Source organism: Rhinopithecus bieti, unplaced genomic scaffold (assembly GCF_001698545.2).
Source record: "Rhinopithecus bieti isolate Rb0 unplaced genomic scaffold, ASM169854v2 scaffold_46101, whole genome shotgun sequence".
Lineage (NCBI taxonomy): Eukaryota > Metazoa > Chordata > Mammalia > Primates > Cercopithecidae > Rhinopithecus > Rhinopithecus bieti.
In genome coordinates, this window is record NW_016819049.1 from 1,216,504 (window position 1) to 1,232,341 (window position 15,838).

The 15,838-nt window shown below is 44.5% G+C and overlaps 1 protein-coding gene across 2 annotated transcripts in view; it reads left to right on the forward strand.

The window, feature by feature from the left end:
* The first annotated feature begins 8,163 nt into the window (after nt 1-8,163).
* Nucleotides 8,164-15,838, forward strand: part of SYT13 (synaptotagmin 13) — a 56,862-nt gene continuing 49,187 nt past the window's right edge. Inside the window, exon 1 of one of the 2 annotated variants that reach the window (XM_017858191.1) lies at nt 8,164-8,238. In XM_017858191.1, coding sequence (XP_017713680.1) covers nt 8,215-8,238 — 24 coding nt within the window. In that variant the 5' untranslated portion in view covers nt 8,164-8,214. Of the gene's footprint in view, nt 8,239-15,347; nt 15,651-15,838 lie in introns of those variants that run through there. The other variant, XM_017858190.1, reaches the window with a different exon arrangement.

Here is a 15,838-nt window from a genome sequence, read left to right on the forward strand (position 1 = left end):
AGGGGATGATCATCTTAAAAAATGAGATGCAAGGGAATTGCATTATTGGCCCTGAAATAACAATTATTTTGTTGTCAACAGACTCTCAAATAATTTACTCTAAGTGCTTTGCAGCCCCCACCAAAACGACTCAAAATTGTGGTCCAGAGGGCTCCCATGGTCTCTGCCTCCAAGAGACATTGAGGGGAGTATCCACTCTTGACGGCTGCTGGCCGAGTTTTCTGATTGCTTTCCTGGAATGGTACGACTGGTGTGTACGGCATGATCCTGCAATCCACCATCCAGCCCCTAGAGAGGCCCTGCATCCTGGATCTCACCCAGCCTTGGGACCCTCTCTCCAAGGTTCAGTGATTCTTCCGGGAGGGAATCAGATCTGCAGCCAAAGCCTGTGCTCACCCAGCCCCACAGATGTCTCTACCTTAGGAGAATCTTAATTATCACTCATTCATGTCAATCACTCATTCATTCAGCAAGTATTTCCTGAGGACCAAGCACTCTGCTGTGGTCTGGGGATACAGCGATGAACAGAAGAAAAGCGGACACTGCTCTCATGGAGCTTCTTTTCTAACCAGGGTAGACTGTCTTAACCTTGGCACTATTGACATGTGGGGCTGAATGATTCTTTGCTGCTTTGAAGACGCTGTCTTGTGCACTGTAGAATGTTTAGCAGCATCTCTGTCCTTTGCCAACTAGATGCCAGTGATAACTCTCCCTCTCTTAGTTGTGGCAATCAAAATTGTTTCCAGATGTTGCCAAATGTCCCCTGGAAAGCAACATTATCCTTAGGTGAGAACCTCTGAACTGGGAGACACACGCATGCATGCACACGCCCCTTAACATGCAGTTAACAGGGAGCTCACCAAAGGGAGTGCCTTGGACAAGCTCTGGGCTCCTGTGTTTGCCATCAGGACCCCACTTAACTAGGGCTAATATTATTTGGTTGCCAGGCAAGTTAGATGACCTAACTTATTTCTTATAACATAGCTATTCCCTTCTGCCCCCCTCCCATAGTACAGATGAGGAAACTGAGACTTAAAAGAAATCCAGCAATGTGCCACGGCTATTAAGTGAAGTGGCTGGCATTAGAACCCAGGCAGTCTGAAGCCAGACTCAGCCCTATTAGCAACAATGTGTGCTATAACTCTGTAGGTGTGTTTGCCTCTCCTGTGGCTCCAGACTGCCAATCAAGAAGCTGAAATGAGATGCTTGATCTGGAAGCACGGGGAGCTATCTAGAGAGATATGCAATTTACAGCTGAGCATCTCAAACAGGGGTGCTGGGCCTGCAATAGGAACCTTAGAAAGAAACCTAGGACCAATTTTTGTTTTTCCTCCTTGTGTGATTTAAAACACTTTATTTCAGGGCTGATAAAATCTAAGGTAGAGGCGGGGCACGGTGGCTCACGCCTGTAATCCCAGCACTTTGGGAGGCTGAGGCGGGTGGATCACGAAGTCAAGTGATCAAGACCATCCTGGACAACATGGTGAAACCCCGTCTCTATTAAAAACACAAAAATTAGAATTAGAAGGAATATTAAATAATGACAAGTGCTAAGGGTTTGAAAAAGTAAGGTGATGGGGAATAGGGAGTGATGGGACAGTGGGTGGAGAGCTGGTAATTTTACATAAAGGGCAAAGAAGGCCTCATAGGGAGGTCTGGGAGTCGGCCAGCCGTGGTGGCTCATGCCTGTAATCCCAGCAGTTTGGGAGGCCAAGGTGGGTGGATCACCTGAGGTCAGGAGTTCAAGGGCAACCTGGCCAATATGGTGAAAACCTGTCTCTACTAAAAATACAAAATTAGCTGGGGGTGGTGGCGGGTACCTGTAATCCCAGCTATTCAGGAGGCTGAAGCAGGAGGTTTGCTTGAACCCGGGAGGTGGAGGTTGCAGTGAGCCGAGATCGAGCCACTGCACTCCAGCCTGGCAACAGAGGGAAACTCCATCCCAAAAAAAGAAGAAAAAAAAAAATCTATGGTGGAGTAGAATATAAAATCAGACTCATTTTGTTAAAATGCTAAAACTATAGAGACCTGCAAGAAAGTGCATGTTCACCACTATCACTTATTGCCCTCAGGCCCTTACTGGATATGGTGGGAAAGGCGGAAAAACTCTGATTAACAGCAACAATAACAACGAGTATTCATAGGCCCTTTCACTTGCAATGGCTGCTGTTCTAAGCACTTTGCCTGTGTTAACTCAATCCTTACAAAAGCCCTGTGGGGTTAATTAAGGCAATTAGGGGTCCCTAGAGGGGAAGTAACTTTGCTGAGGTCCCCTGGGAGGTTTGTTTGCAGAGCCAGGGCTGGTTCAGACTCACCTGCACACCACATAGCCACAGAGTTCAGTGGGGGAAGTTTTTGCAGGGCAGGTATGTGTTGCTAGAAAGTTGGTTTGGGGGGAAATAAAAAGAGAACTCAAGGCCCTACTCTCCTCCTGAGGCACAGCCAAAGTATTGATGCTTCTCAAACAGTGCTCCACGGCCCATCCACACCAGCAGCACGTGGGGAGTTTGCTGAAAAACATCCATCTCCCATCTTAATTTAAAGACAAAACAAACAAGCAAACAAACAAAAAATATTTTCATTTATTTAATAAAATAAGAAGTCTAACAGAGCCAAAGACTTTTCTCCCTGATCATGTATGTGAAAGAAGAGAGTGCAATAGTCCTGTCCTGATCTGACAGAACATCTTACTCTCTCTCTCTCTATATATATAAAATGAGACGGAGTTTTGCTCTTGTAGTCTGGGCTGGAGTGCAATGGCACGATCTCAGCTCACTGCAACCTCCTGCCTCCCAGGTTCAAGTGATTCTCCTGCCTCAGTTTCCTGAGTAGCTGGGAGTACAGGTGCCTGCCACCATGCTCGACTAATTTTTGCATTTTTAGTAAAGACTCAGTTTCACCACATTGGCTAGACTGGTCTTGAACTCCTGACCTCAGGTGATCCACCCACCTCAGCCTCCCAAAGTACTGGGGTTACAGATGTGAGCCACCACGCCCATCCAATATTTATACTTTTTAAGAATACCAAGATGTCCTTCATAGCATTATTGCCAGGGAAATGGCTGGTCAGAATTGCAGGTTTTTCTTTGAGGGATATTTTTCACAGGACATGGCAATAATCTCTAAAGTCTTAGGAATTTTACAAGACCCTTTCATTTGGATTATTTTCCTGCAGATAGATTTATATCAACAGAAGACAGACTAAACTGGCAAAAAGGACATAAATATTGACACATTTTGGTAATTGATTGATGTGTTGATTGTCTCAAAACTTAGTGGTTTACAACAATAATGTATAATTACCTCATGATTTTGAGGACTAACTGGGCTCATTCAGGCAGTTTTCATTTGGAGTTTTTCAGACAGTTGTATTCAAATAGTGTCAGGAGTTGGTGTCATCTGAAGGCTAGAGTGGGCTGTATGTACCAGATGGCTCATTCTTAAGGCAGTTAGTGGGGGCTGTTGGCTAGAAGTTCGGCTAAGGCTGTCATCTGAAGCTTCTATACATGACCTAACTATGTGCTTGGCCTTCTCAGAACATAGAAGCTGAGTTCCTGCAATCAACAAAATGAAGAGACAACCCACAGAATGGGAGAAGATATTTGCAAACTACACACCTGACAATGGGTTAACAACCAGAATATATAAGGAGCTCAAACAACTCTGTAGGAAAAAAAAAAAAAGCCTAATAATCTGATCAAATAGTGGGCAAAAATTTGAATAGACATTTTAGACATTTTCAAAAGAAGGCATACAAATGGCATACAGGCATATGAAAAGGCACTCAACATCACTAATCATCAGAGAAATGCAAATCAAAACTACAATGGGATATCATCTCACCCCAGTTCCAATGGCTTATATCCAAAAGACAGGCAATAACAAATGCTGGTGAGGATGTGGAGAAAGGGAACCTTCTACACTGTTGATGGGGATGTAAATTAATACAACCACTATGGAGAACAGTTTAGAGGTTTCTCAAAAAAACTAAAAATTGAGCTACCATGTGATCCAGCAATCCCACTGCTGGGTATATATCCAAAAGAAAGGAAATGAGTATATGGAAGAAGTATCTGCACTCCTATGTTCGTTGCAGCACTGTTCACAACACTAAGATTTGGAAGCAACCTAAGGATCCACCAACAGGTGAATGGATAAAGAAAATGTGGTACATATACACAATGCAGTACTATACAGCCATAAAAAAGATGAGATCCTGTCATTGACAACAACATGAATGGAACTGGAGATCATTATGGTTGAGGGAAATAAGCCAGGCACAGAAAGACAATCATGGCATGTTTTCACTTATTTGTAAACAATTGAACTGATGGAGATAGAGTAGAAGGATGGTTACCAGAGGCTGGGAAGGGTAGTGGGGGATTGAGGAGGAGATGGGGATGGTTAATGGGTACATAGAAAGTAGAAAGAATGAATAAGACCTANCCAAAAGAAAGGAAATGAGTATATGGAAGAAGTATCTGCACTCCTATGTTCGTTGCAGCACTGTTCACAACACTAAGATTTGGAAGCAACCTAAGGATCCACCAACAGGTGAATGGATAAAGAAAATGTGGTACATATACACAATGCAGTACTATACAGCCATAAAAAAGATGAGATCCTGTCATTGACAACAACATGAATGGAACTGGAGATCATTATGGTTGAGGGAAATAAGCCAGGCACAGAAAGACAATCATGGCATGTTTTCACTTATTTGTAAACAATTGAACTGATGGAGATAGAGTAGAAGGATGGTTACCAGAGGCTGGGAAGGGTAGTGGGGGATTGAGGAGGAGATGGGGATGGTTAATGGGTACATAGAAAGTAGAAAGAATGAATAAGACCTACTATTTGATAGCACAATAGGGTGAGTATAGTGAATAACAACTTAATAGTACATAATAACTTATGGAACATAATTGGATTGTTTGTAACTCAAAGAATAAAGCTTGATGGGATGAATACCCCATTCTCCATGATGTTCTTATTTCATATTGCATGCTTGTATTATATCAAAACATCTTATTTACCCCACACATATATACACCTAATATTTACCCACAAAAAATAAAATAAAATTTAGAAAAAGAAGCTGAATTCTGAGAATGGACACCCGGAGTGAGGGTGCCAGTGGAGTCAGGCAGGCAGAAGCTGAGAGGCTTCCTATGAACTAGTTTAGAAAGTTTCAGAATGTCACTTCTACCACACTCTGTTGGCCAAGCAAATCACCAAGGCCAGTTGACACTGAAGGTGAGGGAAATTAGAATCCACCGCTCCGTGTAAAGGGAGTGAAGGAATTCATGGTCATCCCTGAAGACAATCAGCCACATCCCACATGTCTCTATCTTGCACAGAAACTGAGATGGATGTTCTCACAAATGATCTCAGTTTTATACTGCATCTAATCAGATTGTTTCCAAAAATAAAAAATGAAAAGACCTTACTCTCACTATAGCTGTCAAAGAGAGGGAATGTTGCCTTTGTTCATTCCTGAGATGCTTCTGTTAATTATGAACACTTGAAAGTTTGAGGCCAAGACTTGAAATGTAGTTAGTGTTATAAGCAATAAATAAATAACTCAGTTTTATGACAGAACTGGAGCAAAGGATGAAGGTTCAGATTTTATTAATTTTCAACACTAGGCCCATGGGTGATCCCTGAATCAGCATCTCTTGAGGTGGGGCCCAGAAATCAGCATTTTGCAGACTACACCAGGTAATTTTTATTCAAGGTGTTGAATCTCCTCTTAATTAGAATTACTTCCAGGCCTGTTGATTAACATAAAGTGTAATGATTATATGGATTACAATAAACATCTTGTCATTTATCTAGCACTGAAGCAATCTTCAAAGTACTTTTCACTGATTATTTGATTCTATTTTCACAATAATTCCCCAACTCCTTCTGGTGTCTGCTCCATGACACGACATTGGCCCTGGCTTTGCCTAAAAGTTCGGCAAATTCACCAATTTGATTTTTGCTGTGAGATTCCTTCTCCAACATGCTATTAAGTCTTTGTCAGAAGTCTCTCAAATTCCTCCTGCTCCATCTGGAAGCCCACCCTGATCTGAGTAAGGTAAAAGGACCTCACTTTCCCCTTGGGCCCTTCACTAACCAGCTAAGAAATAAAACCGTGAATGGCTTGGGAAGTAGCAGAGAGCCTGAAATGAAGCCTAGACAGAGAGACAGGAGGCCTGGGAGCCAGCCCAGCAATCTCCTCTCTTGGCCTTGGTGTTCCCATCTGTAAAACAAGGCTGGAGATCACTGTCGGTGGTCTCAGAGTGCTTGGGGGTGGCTCTGACTGTCTCTAGAGGTGGACGGTGTGTACAGTGGGGAGGAGGACTCAGGGATGCAGTGATCCCAGAGGATTCTTTACCCCACCTTCTTTCCACCACAGCACCTTGTCTTTTATTCTGAATTCCCACATAAAACTATGGCGGAATTTTCAAATAATGAAAAGTGCTTCTCCTGGACCATAGGACCTTGAGGTTTCCTTTCAGTCCTAACCCTTCAAAATAGTGGTAATCATTTCCAATAGTCAAGTGCTAACCACCTGCCAGGCACTAGGTGAAGCACATCATGCCCATTGTATCACTTCATTCTCTCCATTTAATAGATAGCAAAACTGAGCCTCACCAAGATAAAGTGCATTGTCAGAGGCCACCCAGATGGTTCCTTTGTGGAACTCGAATTCACTGGAGAGTAGACTGCTCTGGCTTAACCATGACACAGGGAGACTTTCCAGCTTGCCTGCCACTAGCGCAGGCTATTACACAAGCTGGAGTGGTCAGGAGCTCTGGCCATGGCTCCTCCTATTTCAGCCCTGGAGCAGTTTACACGGTGCCAGGCATTTCTGGACTTTCCCTTTGGCTCTCCCCACAAGGTATGGGGAGAAGGGGAGCAGTGGTGTGAGCTTGCAAAGGGGCTGTGCGTGAAGATGCAGTGAAGCCTCAGGGCTTGTGTTAAGGCCCACAGGGCAGGGCTGCGGGTCAGGGACAGGGTTCCTGTCTGTCCACTTGACATACATATTGAAGTGCTGTGATGTGCCAGGGCTGGAGATACACTGCTGGACAACTCAGACCCTACACCTGCCTTCCTAGGGCCTCTATTCCAGAAGAGGAACTCAGACCATCGGCAAGATAAATTAGACAGGTAAGGAGAATTGGAAGGAATATTAAATAATGACAAGTGCTAAGGGTTTGAAAAAGTAAGGCAATGGGGAACAGGGAGTGATGGGACAGTGGGTGGAGAGCTGGTAATTTTACATAAAAGGCAAAGGACACATAGGGAGAGGTAAAGGTCTGGGAGTTGGCCAGTCATGGTAGCTCATGCCTGTAATCCCAGCAGTTTGGGAAGCCAAGGTGAGTGGATCACCTGAGGTCAGGACTTCAAGGTCAACCTGGCCAATATGGTGAAACCCTGTCTCTACTAAAAATACAAAAGTAGCTGAGGGTGGTGGCAGGCACTTGTAATCCTAGCTACTTGGGAGGCTGAGGCAGGAGGTTTGCTTGAACCCAGGAGGTGGAGGTTGCTGTGAGCCGAGATTGTGCCACCACACTTACTCCAGCCTAGGTAATACAGCCAGACTCCATCTCAAAAAAAAAAAAAAAAAAAGGACTGGGAGTCAAGACCTAGGGGAGGGTTCACTTCCCCCCAACATCCTCCAGGTGGCAGCATCTTCCAATTCGTGGGGCCGTGCTGGTGGTTCCTTTTCCCCGCCATAGAGTATTCTTGTTCAGTTCATCTAAAAATGCCGTTTAAAATGGGGGAATCCTAGAAACAAAACATGGAGAGTTTGGAGGAATGTGAGTATTATTCTATTTTTTGATCTAGGCGCTGGATAAACAGATGAGTTCACATTGTGAAAATCCACCATGCTGTGCTTATGACCTATGCACTTTTCATCTGTAGGTTATACTTCTATAAGTTCAAAATGACACACACTTTAAACATCGTATTTTAATCTAAATCATAGTTTGCATTAATTTTCCCAAATTTTGATGATTAAACTCTGTGTCAAAACGTTTTAAATTTCTAAATACATTAGTACAAACAAAATGGTCAGAGCCAAGCCTGATGTGTAGGAAGCACTTAATAAATGTTAGCACTGTTACCTCCTGTGCATACCCACCATGCCTCGTTTATAATTTCCAGTCCTGCATTCTCTGCAGTGGAGGAAGAACTTGGAGACACTTTCCCGGCGATCTGATGGCAGAGTCCTTCGAGAATTTTGTGAGTTGTCCCAACCTTTTACAGATAACTTGCTCATATATATTTTAACAGCAGTTCTAAAAGCAACTTACCCTAATGGGTCTTTGCAAAGCACTCACCTTAGTTCTCACAGAACTAACTTTCCTTTATACTTCTATGTAATTAGTTTACTTATCAGTTAATTGAAGTTTTAAATGAATAATGAGATCAACGGGCATAAAAAGATTCTGAGACAAACACAACTAACTGTGAGTGAGTAGACGACTCCATTGGAGGGGGAAAAAGAGCAATGAGATAACAGGCTGTGGGCATCAGGCAGCATTCTCCAGAAGGAGTAGAGAATAGCTTGGGTCAATCTAGAAAGTTGGTTGAGTGGAGGTTGGTTTAGAGAACTAATATTGTACCCTTCTCAAGTGTTGGAGTCTATAAGATTGATTCCTGTACAATTGTCAATGAGCTGGTGTATCTATCAGGCGTTGCTGGAAGTGCTTGGTAACACTGCCTTTGGGAACCAGGAATTATAATCCAAGCCATTTGTTGTGCAGCTTCCATGTGCCAGGCCCTATGCGTACAAAAATTAGCATTACATATTTTCACGGCAATCCTGTCGAGGAGACTATCATCTCCCCATTTGTATCAACTCTTGACACAAATTTAGTGGCTTAAAATGACTTATAATTTTAATTTAGCTCATTATTCTGTGGGTTAGCTCTTTGGCTGGGCTCAGTGGGGTGGCTTTTCTGGTTTTATCTGGATTCAGTCGTGAGCTCTGATTCTGGTAATTGGCTTAAGTTGGGGTCATGGGAATAACAAGCTCACTTAATCTCTCATTCTCCTACAAGATAGATTGGGCTTCTTCACATGGTGGCTGGGCAGGATTCTATGATGGAGAATGGAATCTTCCAGGATCTCTCAAGACCTAGGCTTAGAATTTGGCACAATGTAACCTCCACCACAGTCAATTAGCCAAAACAAATCACAAGGCCAGCCCAGATTAAGAAGTGGATCAATAGACTCAACCTCTTTGCAAAGTCACATTGCAAAAGGGTATGGACACAGGAAAGGGAATAATTGCAACCACATTTCCAAATCATTTATCACCCACTTTCTGCAAATAAAGAAATGAAAGTTTAATCAGTTTAAGCTAATTTGTCCATCCTGGGACTCCCATCTAATAAGCAATAGAGCTAGAATAACACATACCTGTGGGACTTCAATATCCACTATTTTCACTAAGCCAAGCTGCTTTATTAAGAAATTAGAGGGTCAGGAACAAATGAGATCATTTGAATTTTAAAATTAACATTAATCAAGAATCCTGTGTTATTTGTACAGCACTATGCTTAGGCCATCCTCACAACATCCCTGTAAAGAAGAGATGATTGCCCCTATTTTACCAATAAGAAAACTAAGGCTTCAAAATATCAAGGTTACTTGCCAATGAATCACACAGCTTAGTGCACACAAAGACAAAGGATTTGAACCCATTTCTTCTTATTTCAAGTCCACTCTTCTTTCAACCACATTAGAGACTCCTAATCTGTGGTTCAAGGCATTATATGATCCTTGAACAATTTAGAGTTACATACCAAACCAAATTTATATATGTATATATATATATATGTGTGAGTATATATATTATATATATTATATTATATATATTATATATATTATATATATAAAACATTCAGACATTTTTCTGGAAAAGAAAATTGCTTTTACTATATTCTATAAGCCCCACAAGGTTAACACCTCGTTTCTGAAAAAAAAATGCGAACCTTGCTTCTGATATGGCAGGCAAAATCCTTCAGATGATGTCTTGTAATTGTTGTACACTCCAGAACCCTAGAACCAACTGGAGCCTTTAGATTAGCTTCAGAATAAATGGAAGGGAATCAAGGAGCCATGCCCATGAGCACTAGAATGTGTGGCTTTATCTTGTGTTGAGATGGAATTAGGATTTGAAAGAATCCTGCATTTTGAAAAGGCCATGCCAGGGCAGCTGATTACCTAGTGGTTAATACGGTAACACTGTAATTTGCTCCAACACCAGAAGAGTTTCCTACTATTCAAAGACTTGGATTTCTGGATCAGACCCCCCCATCCCTTTCTCCCCTTTCTCCTTTGTGCCTTAAGATACAGCCCAGAATTGCTCAGAGTCAGCAACAGGAGTCCTGGGAGTGGGCCTCGCACCTGGGTCTGGACTGAGCTGTGCTACTTACTGTTCTCGCTGTTAGTGTCTCAGTTCTCCTGGGCTCTGCAAGACCCTGCTGTGGGGCTCAGAATTTCCACCCTTATCCCAGGCAACTTCCTCCTGCACATCTCACCTTTGGCAAGGGACTTGGGCTTGGGGAATACCCAGTCAGTCATGGTCCAGCTTGGAGAACCTGCAAAGTCACCAAATGAGAGAGCTAGCAGCACAGAGCTGAAAACTGGGGGCCAGAGAGGAAAAGTGACTTGCCCACATGTACCTGCCCTCTCCTTGTGCTGTCAACAATTTCAGCCTGCCATGAACTTTTCATTTCTGAAGGGAAGCACGATCTCTCTCCCTGGGTGCCTACTATGCCTTCCTCTTTAGTCCACCAGCACCCACTTTGTCACTTTGTTCCTCCCCAATCCCTCCAATACTTTAACCAGAGGAATTTTCTTATTTTCTTTCTTTCTCTCTCTCTCTTTCTTTCTTTCTTTCTTTCTTTCTTTCTTTCTTTCTTTCTTTCTTTCTTTCTTTCTTTCTTCTTTCTTTCTTTCTTTCTTTCTTTCTTTCTTTCTTTCTTTCTTTCTTTCTTTCTTTCTTTCTTTCTTTCTTTCTTTTTAGAGACAGGGTTTCCCCATGTTACCCAGGGTGGTACTGAACTCCTGGACTCAAGCAATCTGCTCGCCTCAGCCTCCCAAAGTGCTGGGATTATAGACGTGAGCCACTACACCTGGCTAGGAATCTTTTAAAAACACAAATCTGATTATGTCATGCTCCTCTGCCTAAAAACAAGAAATGGCTTTCCACTGTGGCCTCCGAGCCCTGTTGTCTGGCCCCTATTTCTTCCTTCAGGCTCAGTCACACTCTCCTAGTTGTGTGCTGAAACTGGCTCCTCCAAGCTCACAAGAGCCAATGGGAAATATTCAGGAATTTGTTGGTAGCTGGAAATCGACCACAGTGGGGTTACTTTACACCAGAAAAATCAACAGATGCTAAAATCCTTTTTTTTTTTTTTTTTTTTTTTTTCTGGAGAGCTGATTGGTCAGTCCACCGCTGCTCCGTACCCACTGTGCTGTTCCATCACAGGACTGCTGAACATGCTGTTGTTCTGCCTGACATGCTCTCTCCTCCTTCTTTGCTGAGTTAACTCTATTCTTTGACACCTCAGTTCAATTCTTACTTCTTCCAGGAAGCCTTCTGTGATATTTCTGAACAAGTCAAGTCTCTACCCTTCACCTTTTCTTCTTAGCCTGTTTCACATTTGTAATTTGACAAGTGTGATGAATGATGAACATCCATCTTCCCCATGGGAATGTAAACTCTCCATGGCAAGAGAGATCAGGCCTGGTTTTACTCACTCTCTGCTGTATCACCCGACACAGTACCTGGTCATAGAAACTCACAACATCTGCTGAATGAGTGAATAAATTAGAGAAATAAGTACTAGACAAGGCTCTGGCTTCTGTGGCAGGAGTACTTTTGATCACACATCTCCACATTCTCCTCTGCATTTCCCAGCCTCTCTTGGTGTTACATTTGTCCTGTTACCAAATTCTGGCTGGTGGAATGGGGTGCTCTGTGTCGTCCATTTCCAGGCATGTCCTCTAGAATGCCACAAGTAGTCCTCAAGGCTCTTCTCTTCCCTGCATGGCTGGAAGTGAAGGAGTCACAAGACAGAAGCAGCCCGGATTCCCGAGTCACCAGTTGGAGAAGAGCTGCCCAATTGAGTAATCTGACCCTCATTCAATCAAGAAAAGAGGGAGATGTATACTTTTATTGAGTTAATCACTGAGATTTTGAGTTATTTGTTACTGCAGCAGAATCTAGTTTACCCTGACCTAAAACACCATCCCGGTTGTCATTAACTCCTACCCTTTGGGCAAGTCACAATGTCTCTGAATCTCAGTTTCCTTATTGGTAAAATAAAAGGATTCCACAGGTTATATCTGAAAGCCTTGCAATGTTAAAAATTCAGTTATTCCGCTGGTATATTTTCCTCCCTCCTGCATAGCACCATATGTAGACACCACAGATGTTTGCTAAATAAGAGAACCTCCTATGTTTGAAATCCTTTTCTCCAGATAAAAGCATTTTAGTACCTTAGAAATTCAGAGTAATTACTCAGAATATTTAAACATCTAACATGTACAATATTGATCAAAATAACAATGGGGACATTTCATCCAGAGGCTGGGAGCCTTCAGAGATCTATCCCTCAGCCTCGTAGATACCTCCTAAGCATCTTGCTCTGTCTGCTCTTAGAAATGTGGCCTCAGCACTTCCAATTATTTGCGAGTCTCAGCCTCAGACTGTCTTAACTGATCCACTCAGCTGACTCTGTTAACTGCATTTCCCAATATGCATACTCTCATTTTTCAAAGGAACCTAGTGAGGCCTTTTTTAGTGGGTTGTCATTAAAAGCCACTGTCTGCATATCATTAACCAAGAAGCAAACGTCATATCTTTGATGAGATGTATGAGGGTGACTGGTTGGGTAGCAAAGGTAGCCCAGAGTCCTGATGACTCAACTGGGCTTCAAATCCCCTGGGGTCTATACCTAGCTCTGCCATAGGTTCATTGTGTGTGAAAGAGGCACAAGGCAAGCTCTTCTTCTTGGGCTGGGGACCCTCTTCCTGTTATAAATGAAGGCCACTGCAGCTGCAGTCATCCCAGTAACCATAGTAACAATGCATCACGTGACAGGTGTCTGATCCCCATCAGACATTTTCTGATATGAAGTATTCTTCATTCTTCCCCTTTAACCCCACCCCAGATCCTGTTATGAGTAGTGGCAGCCGTTTGAGCTTGGGAGACCTGGAGCTGACAGCATTAATTCAACCTCTATTTCCACAAAACATTTTGCATTGCCAGGCCCTGGAGCCAAGAAAACCTCCCAGGGCAGCTCTTATGTGAGAGATTGCTAAGGCTGTCACCAGGGACTGCAGTGCTTCAGCTCTACAGTTTGCAGCAAATAGGGATCAGTAGGAAAATGTGCCTGGCATACAGCAGGCACACAATAAATACTTGTGGAAAAGTCAATTTACTAAAATGGAGCTCATATCACAAACGGGATTCCTTCAAATCACTGGAAATTCTGCATAAGATGATCATATGGATTATTCCACAGTTACTGAGTGCCTGCTATATGCACCCATGGGTGATGACATGGAGACTCTAAAGATGTTAGCTTGTTGAAGGAATCCCAAGTCTGTGGGGTGGCTGAGGCTCAGGGACACATTGGGAAGTGTGTAGAGAGGAGTCTGGAGGGCTTAGCAGGGACCACATCACAAAGGGATTTGGATAAAGGTTGAGTCTCTTGGGTTTATTCTTGGAGAACCTTTGAGAACTGTTACTCGTGTGAGTGACGTGATCAGCTTTGTATTTTGGACATCTCCCTTTTGATGTCACTGAAGGCAAGAACTAGAGGGAGACTGTTGTTTTGATCAAATAGTGAGTGTTCTAGAACTTCTGAACCCAGGCCTTAAGACAACTGGCAGCTTCTGCTTCATCCCTCTTAGAACCCAGCTAGCATGCTGTGAGCAGCTCCAGCACTGTGGAGAAGTGACATAGAGGAGAACCAAAATGCACCAGTTGACAGCCCCATTGTGATCCCAGTGGCAGCCAGCACCTACTGCTCACCACAGGAGTTCACCATTGCACTATCTGCAATGGTGTCTGGAAAGCTGATGTTCCAGTCCAACTGAACCCCTAGATGACTGCAGTCCCAGAAGACAACATGTTGAGCAGGAAAACCACCCAACTGAGCCCAGCCAACCCACGAAATCATGACAAGTAACAAAATAACTGGTCTAAGCCAGTAAGTCATGGGTGGGTTTTTACACAAGTGTAGATAGCTGAAAACTGGAGGATGGGTGGGTTCCCAGGTGGTGGTCACAGCTACAGCTCAGAAGAAAAGGTCTGGCTGGAGAGGCTATAGATTTAGGAGACATTGGCTCATAGAAATGTGAAAGCTCTATTGTGGATGAAATCACCTACAACCCTTTTCACACATGCCCAGCACGCCTAGAGCACAGCCAACCCATAGCAAATATCTGCTGAATTAAATTCAACACTCCATATAATGAAAAGCACTAAAAATCACTGTTTTCTTGAGCTAAGACAGTCCTCAAGACTGGAATTCTAATTTCCCCTTGTTCTAAGCATACTTTTATGCTCACCCTCTCTGAATCAAGTGTGTACTCTGAGCTGCTGCATTTTATCTTCTTTATCCTCCTAAGACAAGTCCTTTTGAGTGTGGACTTGGAATCTGCAAGCATAAACCTGGGTTCAGGGTGATGATTTTTCTACCTGTGCACCTCTCTTCTGAGCCTCAGCTTCCTCATCTGTATATAAAGATGAGAATACCTGCTGATTAAATTAGGTAATAAAGGTGAACTCTTGGGCAGCCCTAAGGGGATGCAGCTGTATTATCCATCTTCAGCAGGTCACAGGTACAGCCGCAACCCAGACATCCCATCGGTTCCCTCTACCTGTGGCCTGTTCCTTTTTCCTGTAAGAACCATCTCCCAGATTGGGGAGCTGGGAAATATCCAGCTTTGTGTTTGAAAAAACTCTCGGAGGACCCAATTTTACAGACAGCTTGGCCAGCCGCTCGGGTAGAAGGGTGAGCAAGGAGCTAATAGTCTGGGAAAGTGACTCCTAGAGTGGCAGATATGGTTGGGGCCCAGGTTTGTCCATTAACACAGTGTGACCTCCACAGGCTCCAACACATCTTGGGCCCAATTGTCCCCTGTTGTACACAAAGCATTAAGAATGGCCTGAAACAACCCCAAGGCTCCTTCCACCTGGAAGGCTCCGGCTCCTGTTGGGGTGGGGGTCCGGTCACGTGTTGGCGAGAAGGGGGGTGCCGGTTGACGTGGCTCCGGGTCCAGCCTCCTCTGACGTCCTCGCGGCCGTCCTCCCTCCCTCCGTCCCCGCCCCTCTGGCGGCGGGAGAGCTGCTGGCTCGCCCGGATCCCGGGAGCTGCCTGGAGGCGGGCCCGGCCCGGGGAAGGTGCGAGGCGGCGGGACCCAGCCCAGCTCGGGGAGTGGGCACCATGGTGCTGTCGGTGCCTGTGATCGCGCTGGGCGCCACGCTGGGCACGGCCACCAGCATCCTCGCGCTGTGCGGGGTCACCTGCTTGTGTCGGCACATGCACCCCAAGAAGGGGCTGCTGCCGCGGGACCAGGACCCCGACCCGGAGAAGGCGAAGCCGAGCTTGCTCCGGTCTGCACAACAGGTGAGCGGGGTAGGCGCGCGGGCCCTCCAGGGGCGAGGTGGGGTCGCCGGGCAGCTGCAGAGGGCGAAATGGGGTGGGGGACGGTCGTGGATCTTTGCGCGACAAAGCTTGGCGGGGAGAGGGGACAGCAAATGAGCTGGAGGACAGGTCAAGGAGTCAAAAGGCAGGCGGATGGGGAGGCTGGGGAT